Source organism: Equus asinus, chromosome 20, assembly GCF_041296235.1.
Source record: "Equus asinus isolate D_3611 breed Donkey chromosome 20, EquAss-T2T_v2, whole genome shotgun sequence".
Taxonomy (NCBI): domain Eukaryota; kingdom Metazoa; phylum Chordata; class Mammalia; order Perissodactyla; family Equidae; genus Equus; species Equus asinus.
The window spans coordinates 37,473,440-37,489,131 of NC_091809.1; the positions used below are offsets into that span (position 1 = coordinate 37,473,440).

The 15,692-nt window shown below is 54.0% G+C and overlaps 1 protein-coding gene across 1 annotated transcript; it reads right to left on the reverse strand.

Annotated features, from left to right (window-relative positions):
- On the reverse strand, nucleotides 1-11,408 carry VSIG10L2 (V-set and immunoglobulin domain containing 10 like 2). Its single transcript, XM_070489975.1, is given in 13 exon segments — nucleotides 1-1,168; nucleotides 1,309-1,361; nucleotides 1,467-1,491; nucleotides 1,774-1,896; nucleotides 2,586-2,676; nucleotides 2,678-2,883; nucleotides 3,331-3,621; nucleotides 4,948-5,208; nucleotides 5,901-6,149; nucleotides 6,706-6,981; nucleotides 8,637-8,914; nucleotides 9,188-9,536; nucleotides 11,126-11,408. Coding segments are annotated over 13 exon segments (2,367 nt in total). The 5' UTR covers nucleotides 11,193-11,408; the 3' UTR covers nucleotides 1-1,070.
- Nucleotides 11,409-15,692: the final 4,284 nt, after the last annotated feature.

Consider the following 15,692-nt stretch of genomic DNA (forward strand, 5'->3'; position numbering starts at 1 on the left):
GAGAGCCTAAGAAGCAGCTTAAGTCTCTGTCAGCTTTCCGTCTCCTCTCAGGCGCCACTCTCCTTGTTCCTGGCAAGACCGTCCCTTGGCTCTCTTGCCTTTCCTTCTCCCCAGAGTCCGCTGCAGAGGCAGCTCTGCGTCCTGACTCTTCTAGTCAGTTGAACAAGCGTCTGTTTGTGTTTTACCCAGCTTTCAGACACACGCTAGGAGCCAGTGAGTCATGCTGGCAGCCCACAGAGTATGACTTGGGAACAGCCCCGTCCCCTGTCGGCCAGACCCCACAGGCCTGGTGGCAAGCAGCTGCGTCTGGACACCTCTGCCGTGTCTTGTTGCACAGACTCCTGGAGTCTGGCACACCGTGCGTCCCTTTGACCCTTGCAGACCCACCAAAGGTAGAAGAGAGACGAAGCCCCTGCGATCTGCACTGGCTCTGCTACCACCTGTGATTAACCTGGTCCTAGAATGGAAGTGTGTTCTTGGGGAAGGAATTAGAGATTTGGAAAGTAAAGAACTCCTAGAAGAGCACATCACTTGCTACAGTTGAATGAGGGGAACATGTGCTGACATATCTTGCTTCCCATCTCCTAGCTTCCTCCCAGTAGGAAAACCTGGGGCCCAGCTGAACCTGCGATCAGCCTCTCCCTGTAGGAGCTGGAATTGAGATAACTCTCTGCTAGTGAGAACATCAAGTGTGATTTATTTCGAAATTGCTCAATTCACAGGCTTCGTCTGGAAGCAGCTACCTTGCTCGTGCTGCCATAGCGCCAGGCGCGGTTCCCAGTGTCCTCGTTTTCATCGTTCCTGAGACACCCGGCCAGTCTTTTCTCCAGTGGTGTGTCTTCCTCATCCTTCCACCTCTAACTTCCACAAGCTGGGCTGAGACTTCTCTTGCAGCCAAGTCATTTAGAGGCACTGCAGCTGAGCCTTCCCGGGTCGTAAAGGCTGGGTAGGAAGTGGGGAGGGGTAGTTGGTGTCTTACCTACCTTAGTTTTAAGACCAAGTGTGACAGAGGGGACCTTTCTGTCCCCTACCTGACTCCCTCAAGCATATTGCACCATCGTGTTTGGGCCTCATGGTGTTGCAGTCACTGTGATGGTGACGTTGACTGGAGCATCCGTGGATTCTTGTGCAGGACCCGAACTTGGGGTGGTGGGTGCTGTTTCAATGCCTGCAAAGAACAGACATGAGCAAAGGAGAGCGACGCCTTGGGGTGTCTCAGATTGTTCTCAGAGGACAAGAGAGACTGAGGATCACACATAAAACTGTTCTTATACAGGAGTAATTTCTTTGGGATAAAATCCAGCTTACCTGCCTGTGCCTCGGGACCTTCCCTTAAAGCCCTAATTTGATGACTTTGCTCCCTGAGGGTGAAGTGGGAGAGTAGTTAGTGACAACTATTCTTTCCCAGCCTTCCTTTCCAGTTAGAGGAGGATCGTGACCCCTAAAATGACGGGTTCCACACTCACGTGGGAACAAGCAGCTGACCAAGGCCTGTAAGCAGAAAAGGAAAAGGCACATTACTTGAGCAACCCAGGAGAATAACCCTCCCTTCTCTGACAGGCTCTGAACTAGAGACTCAGAAAGCCAGAATGGCGGACGCCGGATGCCTGGTTGGGGGTTGGAGCCCCAACAGACATCTAGCACTGGGGAGAGGTCACGGTGAGGGAAGAGCCTACGTTCCTTGCCTAGGGGAGGCCACATCTCACCTTGGGGTAGGTCTAGAACTGGCCACCTTATAGGGTCAGCAACCCCACCCTGCAGCTTGCCACTCACGGGGGAAAGTCTCTGGGTGCCGGGCAGCATACTGGAACACCGGGAGAGAGGCCACCGTTGCCACCACCATTCCCGTGCCTGCTGCACCCAGCACTGCTGGATAGGCACTGAAGGGGGAGTCCGCTAGGAGGGGAGAACGCTGCTTGCATGGGGTAGGTTTAGAGGCGCCCCGGAACCTGGCAGTAGCGGCTTTTAGGTCCTAAGCAGGCTATCCTGCTCATCCGGTTCCCCCTCCACCTGAGGTGGGCCATCAAGAGCAAGGCTTGACCCAGAGCATCTGGGGAGCAGGTCTCTCAGGGAAAGAGCTCTCTGCATGCCTGGTGCTCTTGAGGTTCCGAGTCCCCTGCCAAGTCCCATATTTCTGGCCCAGACCAGTTATCTTGGCAGCATGGGGCTGAAGGGAAGAATGCCATAAATGAAGGAAATCCCAGGATGGAGAGAGAGCAGCAGGAAGCCCAGAACCCACCTGTGCCCCAGGAAGTGAGACTGAGGCACAGGGTTGGGCCCCTACCCTTATTTAATCACCAGCCCCTTGTTCCTGCCTCTTCCTATTTCTTCTTAAAGCTGAACTATGGCTCCTACCTTTAGACCTGGGGCCTCCGGAGCCTCCCAGGGAGTGATGGAAAGACAGCAGTGGAGATTACCTGAGGACCCCGAGGAGAGGGTGGAGGAGAGGACAGAGACTGGGGATGGAGGAATTCAGTAGGAAGGAAGCAAAGGAACAAGGTAGGGGATGCCCTGTGAAGAGGAAGATGACCAGGTTCAGTTTCGTGGAGAAAGGGTGAGTCCCTCCGTGGCGCTAGCCCCAGCACCTGGTATCTTCACCTCAGAGGGATATCCAGCTGTGCGGTGATTCAGAGCTAGGATGCGGAAGGCATAAAGGACCCCTGGGTCCAAGCCCCCCCAGCTGCCGGCCTCTGCTCTCTGGCTCGATGTCACTAGCTGCCGTCTCCCAAGCCCCAGCTCCTGGGCCTGGGACCCTGGCCCTCCGCTGCACCAGGAAGCCCGTCCAGTTCCCAGGGCCGTCGATGGCCCACTGCAGCTGCACCTCCCTCCGGTGTCTCCCTTAGGTCAGGCGGCTGATGGTGACGTTGGGAGGAGCTGGATACCCCGGGGTGGGGTGGGGACACACGTGGGCTCATGCGTACCTACAACCATGCGTGGATGTGTGCCTGTGCACCCACATCTGTTCCAATTTTGTTGAGAGAGAGCCGGTAGTGTGGAAAAGGCTCTAGACTGGGCTTTGTAGACTTGATCAGTTCTGTGTAGTTCTGGTCTACGTTGACCTAGACTTACACTTCCGGGCCTCAGTTTCCTTATCTATAAACTGAGGAAAGGAGATTATTCTGACTGCATGGAGTAACGTTTGCCTGTATTCAAGAGAGCATCACATTCCTGCTCACACAGACCATCTGGGTTCCTGCTTTGAGGGCCTGTCTGTGCCTGAGGGAGCTGACGTGTCCAAATTTTGGAGCAGGGAATTTCTGTGCCTAAAGGGCCGTGGCTGAAGGTTTCCCCTCTCCCTCACCACACACACGCACACAACCCCTCACTCACTCAGGACCTCCAACAGGACACTCTGACTGCTGTTGCCCAAGGCGTTGAGGGCTACGCACTGGTAGGTGCCCCTGTGGCATGCTGGGTCTGCGTCCCGGATTCTAAGGTGGAGCTGGGCACCCTCAGGGTGCAGCGTGTATCCAGAAGTGCCTGATTCCACCTGCCGTCGCTGGGGGCCCAGCCAGAGGAGCTGGGCAGGTGGCATGCCCCCCAGGAGGGCACACCCCAGCCAGGCCTCTCTCCCCTCCAGCACTGACACCTGGGGCTCAGCCACTGCCAGCTGTGGAGCTTCTGCAGGGACAGAGAGAGTGAGGCTGGAAGATGTCCCCTGTGCCCAGGCTCCGGGGAAGGCTTAGAGGTAAGGTGCTGGCCAGCGGTGGAGCGGATGGGAAGGGGAGTGGGGGGCAGCTGAGGGGCTGGGCCAGTCAGCCTCCTCTTTCAGGCTCTCATTCTATGCCAGAGTCCTGTCACAATCTGCTCCATGGTTTACTGATAATAGCAGTGTTCCTCCAGGCTCCTCTCCCACCTCACCGCAGTCTCAGCTCCTACAGACAGGGCTCCTGCCTCATTCACCTCTGCATTAAGCACCTCCCACACAGCCCCTGGCACAGGACCTCCTCCCTAATGGCCCTCACCTCCCCACCCTGGGAACAGGGTGGGCCCATAGCAGATGCTCAGTTTTTACGGACTGACTTCTAAAGACCCAGAGTTTCAGGTATCAGTGAATCTCCTGGGATGGAATTTCCAGCCCTGAGACTGAGTAATAAGGCAGGGAAATATTTCGGGTTGAGGGCCTCCCTAAAGCTGCTGGAAACATGCTGGTCACCAAGCCTTTGGAGACCAAGATGTAAATCATTTCGTGAGATCTGTTATACGTGACGGCTCCTCTGTTTGCTTTTCTCACATTTTTTTCCTTCAATATTTAACTCTTTTTTTTCTTGAGTGGGCAATAAATAGGACTGGCAGGGCCAGATGGAGACAGGGAAAGAAACCAGACCAAAAACAAATAGAGGGAGTGAGAGAGGTAGAGAGACACCTCTGACACCTGAAACACTAACGCAAGTCAGGAATAGAACCAGGCATCTCAAGCAAGGTGATGCAAATGCGGCAGTCAGAATCTGTCATTGTCTAGATAGGCACCATCCAATAATGAAAGCCCCCAGCCACATGTGTCTGTGGAGCACTGGAAATGTGGCCAGTCTACACTGAGATGAGCTGTAATTGCAAATACACCAGATTTTGAAAGCAGTGTGAACAAAAGGAATATAAATATCTCATGAATAGTTTTTTATTACATGTTGAAATGATAATATATGGAATATATTGAGTTAAATAAAATGTTTCACTTATTTCTTTTTACTTTTTTTATTGTGGCTACTAGAAAATTTAAAATTATATATATGGTTCACCTTATATTTTTACTGGACAACACAGACCTAGTCCAAACTCCCTGATCTTACGGATCAAAAAAACTTAAGTCCCTGGGAGGTGAGGTGACTCAGTCTCTTGACTCACTTTGCATTCTAGCACAGCCGCCCCCCAGAGCCCGTCATCCTGCTTCCAAAGGGCTGCTCCTCCCACACCAGCCGCAGAACCGAGTCACCAGCCCCCACTCACCCAGCTGAAGCCGGCAGTGAGGGTCGGGGACCCTGAGTGGGTGAGTGCCTCGGCAGGTGAACTCTCTGCCAGTCAGATCTTCCCGGGCCTGCAGGAGGTGGACGGCCAGCGAGGAGCTGCTGCCGCCCAGGGGCTGCTGCTGTCCATCAAGCCAGCTCAGCACGGCAGGGGGCTCACCTCCAGGCCACTCACACCTCAGCATGATGAACTGGTCTCTGATTGTGCCTGTGGTCCAGCAGGTGGGGCTCAAGAGGGGTTCCCCTGGATAGGAAATGATGGTTCGGCATGACCCAACAGGTGGAGGAATGGCTTGGCAGGCCTACCGCATATCTCGCTCCTTAATTTATTGCTTCACTAACTCATTCATCCATGTACTCATTCATTCATTCATTCATTCACTCACTCATCATGTATTGAGGGCGATCACGTACCAGAGAAACAGTGGGAACAGACACTAAGCAAACAATTACAACATAATTTGATGAGTGCTAGAGTATCGGTAGAAAGACAGACTCTAGAGGAGGAGGACTTTGCAGACAGGATGACATTTGAACTTGGTCTTGGTAGATGGGAGGGAGTTTCCAAGGCAGAGATGAAGCTAAAGGCATATTTCAAGACCAACATGCAATCGAGCCGTAGAAGTACAGTGCGAGGTCGAGGAGAGACTGCTGACCCTGGAGGCTGGGAGACAGGTAGGGCATCACAGGGCTCCAAGCCCGAATTGAGGAGGACAGGGCACAGTGCAGATGGAGACCAGGGCTGGAGTGGAGAGAAGGTGGGAGGTAAGGTCTGAGCTCAGTGCTGCCCACCTCCTTGTTAACATGGCAAGTCTTAGAGAGTTTGTGGTCTGGAGCTTCACCCCAGATCTGAGGCCCCCTCTAGGTGTCTCCTCTGGCCCCCACGACCCCTCTGCCTGGAGTGTCAGAGACCTGCTGCTTCCTGTGTCCACTCACAGAGCGTGATCCTGCAGAGGGCGGGCAGTGCCAGGGCTGGGTGCTGGCCAGTGCAGGTGAAGACACTGCTGTTGGGGAGCTCTGTGGCTGCACGACTCCAGGTGACATTGCTGGGGGCAGTGGGGCCAGTTCCCTGGGGCCCTTCCCACTGCAGCTGGGCAGCTGGAAGCCCCCCAGGCCAGGCACAGACCAAAGTCACAGCCCCAAGGGTGGGGAGCACAGCACAGGAGGGCCGCCCCTCAGGGGGATCTGCATGGGGAAGTGAGTGAGGATGGGGCTGGAGGCCGGGGCTGTTAAGGGTAAGGGAAGTAGGTAAGGACAAGTGGCGAGTGGGGAAAGATTGATCCCTCTGAGGGACTGGTGAGGAAAAGGCTGAGTCAAGGGGAGGGGATTATGGGGAGGCAGGAGTTCAGAGTCCCTGGAGAATCCCAGAACACACGCCGCCCGCCCCCCCCGCCCTCCCCGCCCCCGCCCAGGGAAGCCCCCATCTCCTGTTCTCTTCATTGCCCCTGGACACTATGCCTCCCTGTCATTACTCTGCCCTTCTCTGTGCCTCAGTTCAGCCCCCAGGGCCATGGGAATAATTACTTGGGGAGGGAGCTATATAGGGTTAGGGGCTTCCCCTCTCCCTACCCCTTCCCGTGGATTTCTTAGCCTCTCCCCCGGGGCTCTGCAACTCTGTTTGGTACCCCAGACCTCCCTCCCCCACCAATTTTGACACCACTTTCCACAAGGCACCCGGGGTCTGCCAGAGCACAGGCCTGTGGTGGCTCCAGCCATGGGTGGCCCCTACCCACACACTCACAGTAGATGGTGAGCCGGACAGTGGTCTGTGTGCGGCTGTCCAGGCGGCTGTTGTGGGCCAGGCAGGTGTATAGGCCTGTGTGGGTGCGGCCAGCGCTGGCAATGATGTAGGTAGGCCCAGCGTGGACCTGAGTGTGGTCACGGAGCCACACATAGTGACTAGGCGGGTTGGATGCAGCCAGGCAGTTCAGGGTCACCTCTTCCCTCTCACTGGCCCAAAAACCTTCCTCAGTGAAGCCCGGCGGCTCTACGGTGATCACAGGATTGTCTGGACCATCTGGAGGGCAAGGAAGTTTTGTCACACCGCTCCAATCTTCATTCCTTCATTCACTCATATAATCACTACTGAATTCATCCACCATTCAACAAGCATGTATTATGCACCAACTGTGCCAACCATTATGCTAGCCCCCAAGGAACTCAGAGCCCAGTGGCCAGAGCACAGTCTAAGTAGGTGATCAGAGTCCGGGGAGGTGAGCACCATAGGCTGTGGGAGCTCAGGAGGGCAGCTGTGACTCTGGGAGGCTTCCCTGAGGGACTGGCGGGCTGGGTTGAGGTAGGGGGACGGGCCAGAGTTGGCTAAGCAGAGGAGCGGCAGGGAGCCCAACCCTCCCAGTTTGCCCGCAATTGAGGGGTTTCCTGGAAGTGGGCTGGTTGGTGCTCCTAGACTGGAGAGGGAAGAAAACAGAGTGGGAAGGTACCCTGAGCATGATCCCAGCAGCCAGCCCTTCGCAGCTCCTTGAGTCCCGACCTTTCCCTCTCTCCTAAGCCCCCACTCCCCCTGACTCCCAGAGAGGACTGAATTCCCTGCCTGCTTCCATTCTGCTCCCACCTCTTTCCAAGAACTGCTCAACTGTCTGCTCCCCAGCCCTCAGTTTACAATTCCCACAAACCGCCTGCGACAAGACAGACAGGACGCCGTTAGTCCTTGCTCCTTAAATCCTCCAGACCGACACTGTCCAAGAGATATATACGAGCCACAGAGGTTTTAAATTTTCCGGTAGCCAAAACTTAAAGAGGAAAAATAAGCAAACCCAACCAAGCCAAAAAACACTAGTAGGTTTTAATAATATATTTTATTTAACCAAATACCCAGAATATTGTCATTTCAATGTATAATCAATATAAAGTTATTGACGAACTATTTTCTATATATTTTTTAGATGCTCTTGAAAGTGCAGTGTGCGTTGCACACTTGAGCCTGTCTCAAGTTTGACCAGCCACGTCTCAAGTGCTCGGAGCCCTGCGAGTGTCTACCACGCTGGACAGTGTCGCTCTAGACCGTCCCAGCCTCCTCTTTCACACAAACTTCTGATTTCTTTTTATTTGTAAAGTTAATTTTTTTTTTTTTAATTTTCAGAAGTTCATTAGCATTACATGTTCTCCTCTTTACTGAAATAACAGGTCTGGTCTTTCATTCCCTTTTATATGAGGTTGCTGCTTCTTCCTCATTGGTTGTTTTGGTTCTTTGCATGGTCTAAAAAGTAATCCTTTGCTACATGTGATCTAAAGACAAACTTCTGATTTCTACCTTCAGGCTCTCAGCCTCAGACTTGCAACCAACTTGCTGCCCTCTCTTCCCACCAGGGGCCCTCCACCCCGTTTCCTCAGGGTTCACTTGGTCCCTGAAAGTCATTCGGGCTCAACCCAAAGACAGAATTTCTGGGCCACGCCTAAAATTATGGGTAAAATTGTGACTATGAATGTATGCATGTTCCTGAGAAGAGGAGCCCATGACCTTGAAAAACTTCAATCCCCTTGTACTGGAGCCTTTTGGGCCCCTGTGCCCTGGGTACAGTGCCCTGAGGCTCTTGCCTGTTGGAGCCTCTTGGAGATCTGGGGCCCTCCTGGGGATCCTGAGGTGTGTCAGGAAGCTGAGCGTGGGTGGGTAGGGGGGTGCCAGCCCTGACCCCCACCCCAAGTCTGACTCACAGATGACATCCAGGAAGGCTCCGTCACTGTTCAGCCGGTTGACAGCGTTGTGGGCACTGCACATGTACCAGCCCAGGTGTGTCCTGTTGACTGGGTCCAGCTGGAGAAGTCTCTTCGTGACCCCCACCAGCGCTTCCCAAGAGCCTTGGGGTGCCTGATGCTGCCAGGCAAAGGTCACGGGCTCGGTGCCCTCCCGCACTGCACACGTGGCCACCACGGAGGTCCCCTCCACTGGGGACGGGTCACTCAGCCGCACCTGAGGCTTCGATACAGGCACTGGCCAGAGGAAGGAGAGGCCCTGTGTTTGTTATAGCAGACCCAGGCTGTGCCGGGCTGGGTGCAGCTGCCCAGCCCTTGCTGGCTGGGGGCTGGCCTGCCCCCTATGCCCCGAAATATCCCCTCCTCGTGATCCCAGGTTTCCTCTCTCCCTGGAGGCAGGGCCCTGTAGAACCTGGGCCCAGAAGAATACACTGGGAAGCACACGCAAATAGAAGCAAAGCAGCATGCAAAGCAGCTCCAGTCAGCCGGGGTCCCGGCGAGGCCCCTCATCCAGCACGGCCAGAGCGAGGTAGGAGTAGGTGGCGTGGAGCTGGCCGCCGGCCACGTGCAGGGCCTGGCACAGGAAGAGGCCACGGGCACCCTCCCGCAGCTCCCTCAGCACCAGGCTGCTGTTCTGCAGACTCACGGCCCCCAGAGCCGAGGCCCCGGCCTCCACCTTGGACTCTGCTCCATTGGTGACGGCCACAGGATGGGGAATCAGTGAGCCTAGGGGCGTGAAGCTCCAGAAGACCACCAGAGGGGCAGGCCGGGAACCACAGGCCAGCTCCACAGAGCTGCCCCTCACTCCTTGGATGGATGCGGCCTCCTCTGCGCTGGCTCCGAGGGTCGGATGGGGCTGCCCTGGGGACAGAGTGGCAAGGCAGGACGTCTGGGCTGTTCTGGGTTCTCCTGCTCCCCCTCCTCACCCAGAACTTCTGTTTTATTGTTCTGCAGACCCGGCCAACAGGACAGGGCTTGATGAAGACGGCATAAGCCCTTTTGCAGCTGGTGGGCAAGAGAGTTTCTGAGGGAGCCTGCGAGTTTCCTGTTTGGATGTGCTGTAGGAGTGGGCTGGGTGGGAGAATCCTTGACTGAGACCAGGGAAGGGACTGGAGTAGAGGTTCCCATCCTCGTGGGTCATCAGACCATGTGGAAAGCTTGAGAAAAATATAGATTCCTGGGGCTCATCCCAGACTACTGAGTCAGAATCCCCGGGGCAGGGGGCTGGGGGTCAGGAATCTATAATTTTAACATGCATCCAGAAGTCAATCTGATGATCAGCCAGATGGTGAGCCCTGAGACTCAGGAGATCTACACGGCCTCAGGCACTTCAGGCTCTGGAGGTTTCTGCGTAAGGATTCCGGGGGGATTCCAGACCCACGGCAGCAAAGGGAGGACAACCCCAGCCTGCCATCAGCCCATCCAGCACTCATTCATTCATCAACTGTTCATTATGGAGGGCCTGCTCCATGCCAGGCGCCCAGGTTACAGTGACAATGAGACGCCCCATCCCTGCTCTCACGGAGCTTTCAGTCTGTCAGACATTGAAAGTCATTATGGGGTGAGGCAGGCAAGAGGTGCTCTTTTCTGCTCAGGGCCTAGCACGAAGCACAAGTGTCTGCCCGAGCACCATGGTCTGCTGCCCCTTGTGGCCAGGCGACTATAAAGAGCCTCAGCAAACTTATGAAAATAAATCTCAGAGGACAATAGAGCTACAGGAGTAATTCACACGGCTTCCACTTGCCAAGTGCCTCCTTTGTGTGGTGCCCTGTCCTGGACTCTTCACGTGCATCGCCTACTGACCTTAATTGCGGTAACACCCCCTGAGACTCTGAAACATGAAATCCCTTTGTCTAAAACCACACAGTAGGAGGTGGAGCTGGCATTGGAGCCCCGTTGAAGCTCCAGTCTCAGACGCTTCCCACTGCTACCAGCTTCTCCAGAGAGAGACAAGGAGAAGACAGGCGTGGAGTCGGAGGAAGGGACAAAGGCAAAATTCCAGTGTTCAATTACCCAGACACCAATTCTTTGCAACCCCGTGGATGCTGATTTGGCCCAACTACCAGCATCTCTCACCTAGACTGTTGCGATGCTCTCTCAGCTGCTCTCAGCTTCTGAAAACCATCTGGCTTGGAGGAAACTTTCTGAAACCCAGACCTGACCACATCACTCCATGCATCCAACCTGACAGTGGCCCTCGGGATAGCTTCCAGCTTTTTCAGGTGATTAATGTGGGATGCCCTCTGTGTTCCAGCCCTGCCTCCCCCACCTGGCATATAGTGGTTGCTCAGAGCATGCTGGCTAATGTCTAGCAGATGAACAAAGTTAATGGACTTCATTGAGTGGCTACTCAAGTGCAAAAGGAGGATCCCGAGGAAAAAAGAGGAAGAAATAATGAGAGGTGAGTGGGGAATGGGCCACCGTGGAGAGGTGGTCTGAGTATCACTCACCTGAGACCCCTCGATACAGAAGGCAGAGGGGTGTCAGCAGCAGGAGACTGACCCACCAGGGCCCCATCTCCCTGGGTGGCCTCCTGTCTGAGGCCTGTCTGACTCTCAGGCTCCCTCTCCCCAGGGCAAAGCCCAGCCCTGGAAGGACTCAGGTTACCAACCTCAGCCCTTCTGACACTTTCACCCCCGCTCTCCTGTTACCCTCTCTGCTCCGATTAGGGGTGAATTATTTACCAGACGATTCATTCCATCCATTGCAGAGTTGGGGAGGGCAAGACCAGGCTGGGGCAGACCAAGGGGAGGACCCTGAGCTCCCTGCATTTTCATTTTAATGATATGATCAAATTAGAGAGTCACAGAGCAAAGGGCTGGAAAAGGCCCCAACCTCATCCAGCCCAACCATCTGCCCAGTGCAGGCCTCCTGCCTGCAGCCCTCCAGACCACAGGGGTCAGGAGATTCGGACGCACCTTTCAATGCCCTCTGGCCCCTCCCTGTTCTTCGTGTTTTGTTGGGAGAAGCTGCTGGAGTGGTGGAAGGAGCTCTGGAGTCAAACACCCCCAGGGTTTGGGTCTAACTGACAAACTGCGAAACGTTAGGAAATTTCTGAGCCTCTCTGAGCTTTGGCTTCTTCACAGACAAATGGGGATGATAACACTTTCTTTCTTGTAAAGATTATTGTGAATATTGAATGAAAAAACTTATATTAGCATCAGGGGTCTTCTTGGGTACTAGTACAGTCCTATTTCTTGACTTGGGTCACAGTTCATCAAGCTGCACATTCATGTTTTATATACTTTTACATACACTTGATAAAATTCACACATGCACGCACGCACACGCACACGGATGAACAGTGTCCAGCATGTAGGCGTACACCATCAGTCATGCTCCTGGTTAGATCTGACCTACAAAGTCTACACCCTGCAGCTGGAATGGAGAGCAGCTTTCCTGCTGGTCAGGGCTCTCTGAATCCTGGCACTCTCCCTCTTCCTCTCAGCATGTCCTGCTGCCCTAACTGTCTTTGAGTGAAGCCTGAGATAAGGTCAGAGTTTTCCATCCTCTGGGGGCAGGGTTGGGGGCAGGGTAAGATTCCTGAACCCCAGTGAGACGGGGGATCTGATATCTGGTGTCAGGTTCGTCACGGCTCAGCTGGGACAGGAGCTGTCAGGGCTGAGTGCCAGGCAAGCTCCTCCCGGGCCCAGAGATGCTCACCATGGCACTCTCGGCCCCTCACTTGCCCTAGAACAGTGGACAGACCCTGTTCTACTCTCATTCAACCCATGGCCAAGGTCCCTCCATGCCCTCCTTGGGTCTTGAGCCCCGATTCCCTTCTAACTCAGCTTTGAGCCGAATGGTAGATGGTCCCTGAGAGTCGGGCTCCCATGTGGTGAAGATGTCACATGTTCCCCTGACCCTACTGACCAGTCCATACGGCACACTCCTTTTGATCCCCTCACCCCAAACTGGGAATGTTTTCAGCACTCCATTAGACCTTCCTTTGGGAGCAAAGAATGGGGATCTGGGACTGCCATCTGCCTCAGAGTGGGCAGCAGGCCCTGGCTCTGGAGAAAATCTGAGAACTCCACAGGGCGAGTCGGGAAGCCTTTGAAGGATGCTCTGGCCGGCAGCGAGGGCTTGTGTGCGCCTGAAGTTCTCTATTCTGCTTGTGGGATTAGCCTCTTTTTCTTTCTCACTCAGAGCCATCAGGTCATGGATGACTTGGGAGGTTCTCCTCAACCCACTTTGTCCCCTTAGTAAGGGAGACCCTGGAAGGAGGAGTCAGGGAACAAGGTGTATTACCCAGGATTCTCCAGAGAAACAGAACGAATAGGATGTGTGTATATATAGAAAGAGATTCATTATAAGGAATTGGCTCACATGATCATGGGGGCTGGCAAGTCCCGAGATCTGCAGTTGGCAAGCTGGAGACCTGGGAGAGCCCATGGTGTAAGTTCGGGTCTGAAGGCTGGCAAGCTGGAGACCCAAGAAGAGCTGATGTTTCAGTTCGAGTCCAAAGGCAGAAAAAGACCAATATCCTAGCTCAAAGCAGTCAGGCAGGAGGGGTTCCCTCTTATTTGGGGGAAGGTCAACCTTTTTGTTCTATCCAGACCTTCAACTGATTGATGAGGCCCACCCTCACAAGTCGAGGGAGCGATCTGTTTTACTCAGTCCACTGATTCAAACGTTAGTCTCATCCAGAGACATCCTCACAAACACATCCAGAATAATGTTTGTCCAAATATCTGAGTACCCCGTGGCCCAGAGAAGTTGATATAAAGTTAACCATCACAGAGGCGAAGTGTGTCCTGCATCCTATGCCCTGGCTCTGCCAGACCAGGCCCCCCAGGGCAGAGCTGCAGCCCCTGTCTGGAAGGGACCAGGAGGCAGGACTGGAGTGGGATTGCTGGCTCGGGCTGCTGTCTCTGCTGCTGTGGGAGCTCAGCGGTCAGGGGAGACAAGGTGAGGGGACCTTCACTTTTGAGAGACTAGAGAGCACAGCGGTCAGAACACAGCTTTGCCTCTTTATTACTGTGGATCTTAGCATGTTGCTTATCCCCTCTGAGCTTAAGTTTCTTCATTTCTATAATCATTTTCCTGAGAAGAATAAATGAGTTTATGTATATATAGCACACACCTATTAAAATTACTTATGCCCCTTGACCTGAAGAATGTAAACAATTAATTCAACACACATTTCTTGAGCATCTACTAAGGTAAGGCACTGTGCTGTATATGGTAGGGCACCTTCCTTTCTCCTGTCCCCTTTCTCGAGGAGCGTCTGCCAAGCCAGGGAAACCTGGTACTGTGCTTTGCTCTGGGTAGGCTCAGTGCCCAGGCCATGGGGCAGGTGCTGCAGGCTCCCAGGTCTGGGTGCCTGCTTTTCATCTTCCCCTCCTGCTCAGGCTTACTCCACCCTGACTGGGGGGACCCCATCCACAGCCCACCTTGGTCCCCAGGCCTCACATCAGCACCTCTATTCATTGCTCTGGGAGATCCTGGAGGGAGGGAGAGGAGACAGCGTGGAGTCAGGAGCAATGAGGGGTCAACCCTGGAGGGGTTTCTCAGCTAAACTATGAAAAGAGGTGCTTGGAAGGATAGACTCGAGCATCCAGACTCTTGAGTAGTTTGAGCTGAAATTCTGGAGAGCCAGGTAGAAGGCTCTGAATGGGGCAGTGGGCCCTCCCTTGCAGCACAGGAGGCGCCTCCGCAGCCTTCGGGAGAGATGGCCCTGCAGCCTCTCCCACTGACCACCATTGGGTGGGCATTGCACTAGCTGCACGACCTTGGACAAGAAGCATAGCCTCTCTGAGCCTCCTCCTCCTCACCTCTAAAAGAACGTAATAATAGCTACCTCTTCAAGTTATCCGACAGGTAAGATGCAACCACACATGTCAAGCACCTAGCACACAGTAAGCTTTCAATAATTGTTCATTCTCACCCTCTTTCTCTTTAGGTTGAACTGGAATCTTCTTCCCTGGCACTTCTATCCTTGAGGTTGAATTCTCCATTGAAGCTTTGCAAAATTATTCAAATCCCTCTTCCAACTGAAAGTCATCTAATATTTGCAACAGCATGTCCAGCCCTTCTCTTCTCTGCCTGAATAATAATTAGAGTTACCACTGATTGCCAGGCATGTGCTATGTGTGCTAGGCGTTTCCAACACTCCATGAGATAGTTCTGCTACCTGCATTTTACAGTGGGCTCAAATTCTCTCCACATTTCCCCCGATGACTTGATTTCCCATGCACCATGTTGCTCCCCACCTTTGGGCATCTCCAGTTTGTCCCATCCACTTGAGGCTGTGTTCACCCTGGGCTGGCCAGAGACCTGTGGAACTGCTAACTTCCTGCTCTCTGATGAAAAGATTCAAAATTGTTCTCAGTTACTACTCTGTTAGAGTTTCGTTTGTCCATCTGGTTGACGTTTATTTCCTGGCCACCGTGTACCAGGGCCTGTTCACTCTACTGCTTTCCTGGGCCCTCACCTGGCCCAGGAGGAAGGCTGGACAGAACTTAGAGTTCTGAGAGGAAATGGCAGCTCCATGGGGCTCCCCAGGTCTGTTGACAAGGCAGTGGTGTGGCTGCCACAAGCTCCCAGGTTTCTGGCCGCTGCTTACTTTCTGGGAGCCTTCTGCCTTCCTCTGGGCAGCGGCGTGTCAGACTGTGGTACTTGTTAAACTCAGGGTGAGATGACTCTCGTCCCTGGCCTCTTCCTGCCTTGCACTCACGTCTCCGCTTCTCTGAGCCAACCAGCAGGCCCCTTCTTTTGTGCTGTGAGTTTTAACCCAGCTCTCCAGCCTGTTGCGACCATTTTGAATCCTGATTCTGAAACCCCAGGCTTTTAGAAGAATAGAATGTGGAAGGACAGGGACAGCTGGGCTGGAGCAGAGGAAGCAGATGCTCCTGGAAGTAAATGGCTTTTCCACGTGTGTCCATGTGTGCCTTGTCAGAGGCCAACCATAGGCCCTCGGGGACCCCAGCAGGAGATGAGCCAAGGGCTGGAGAGGAAATGGGCCAGAGGCTCTGCAGTCGACATGGCTCCCGCTGCGTTCATGGCTGAGAGGAG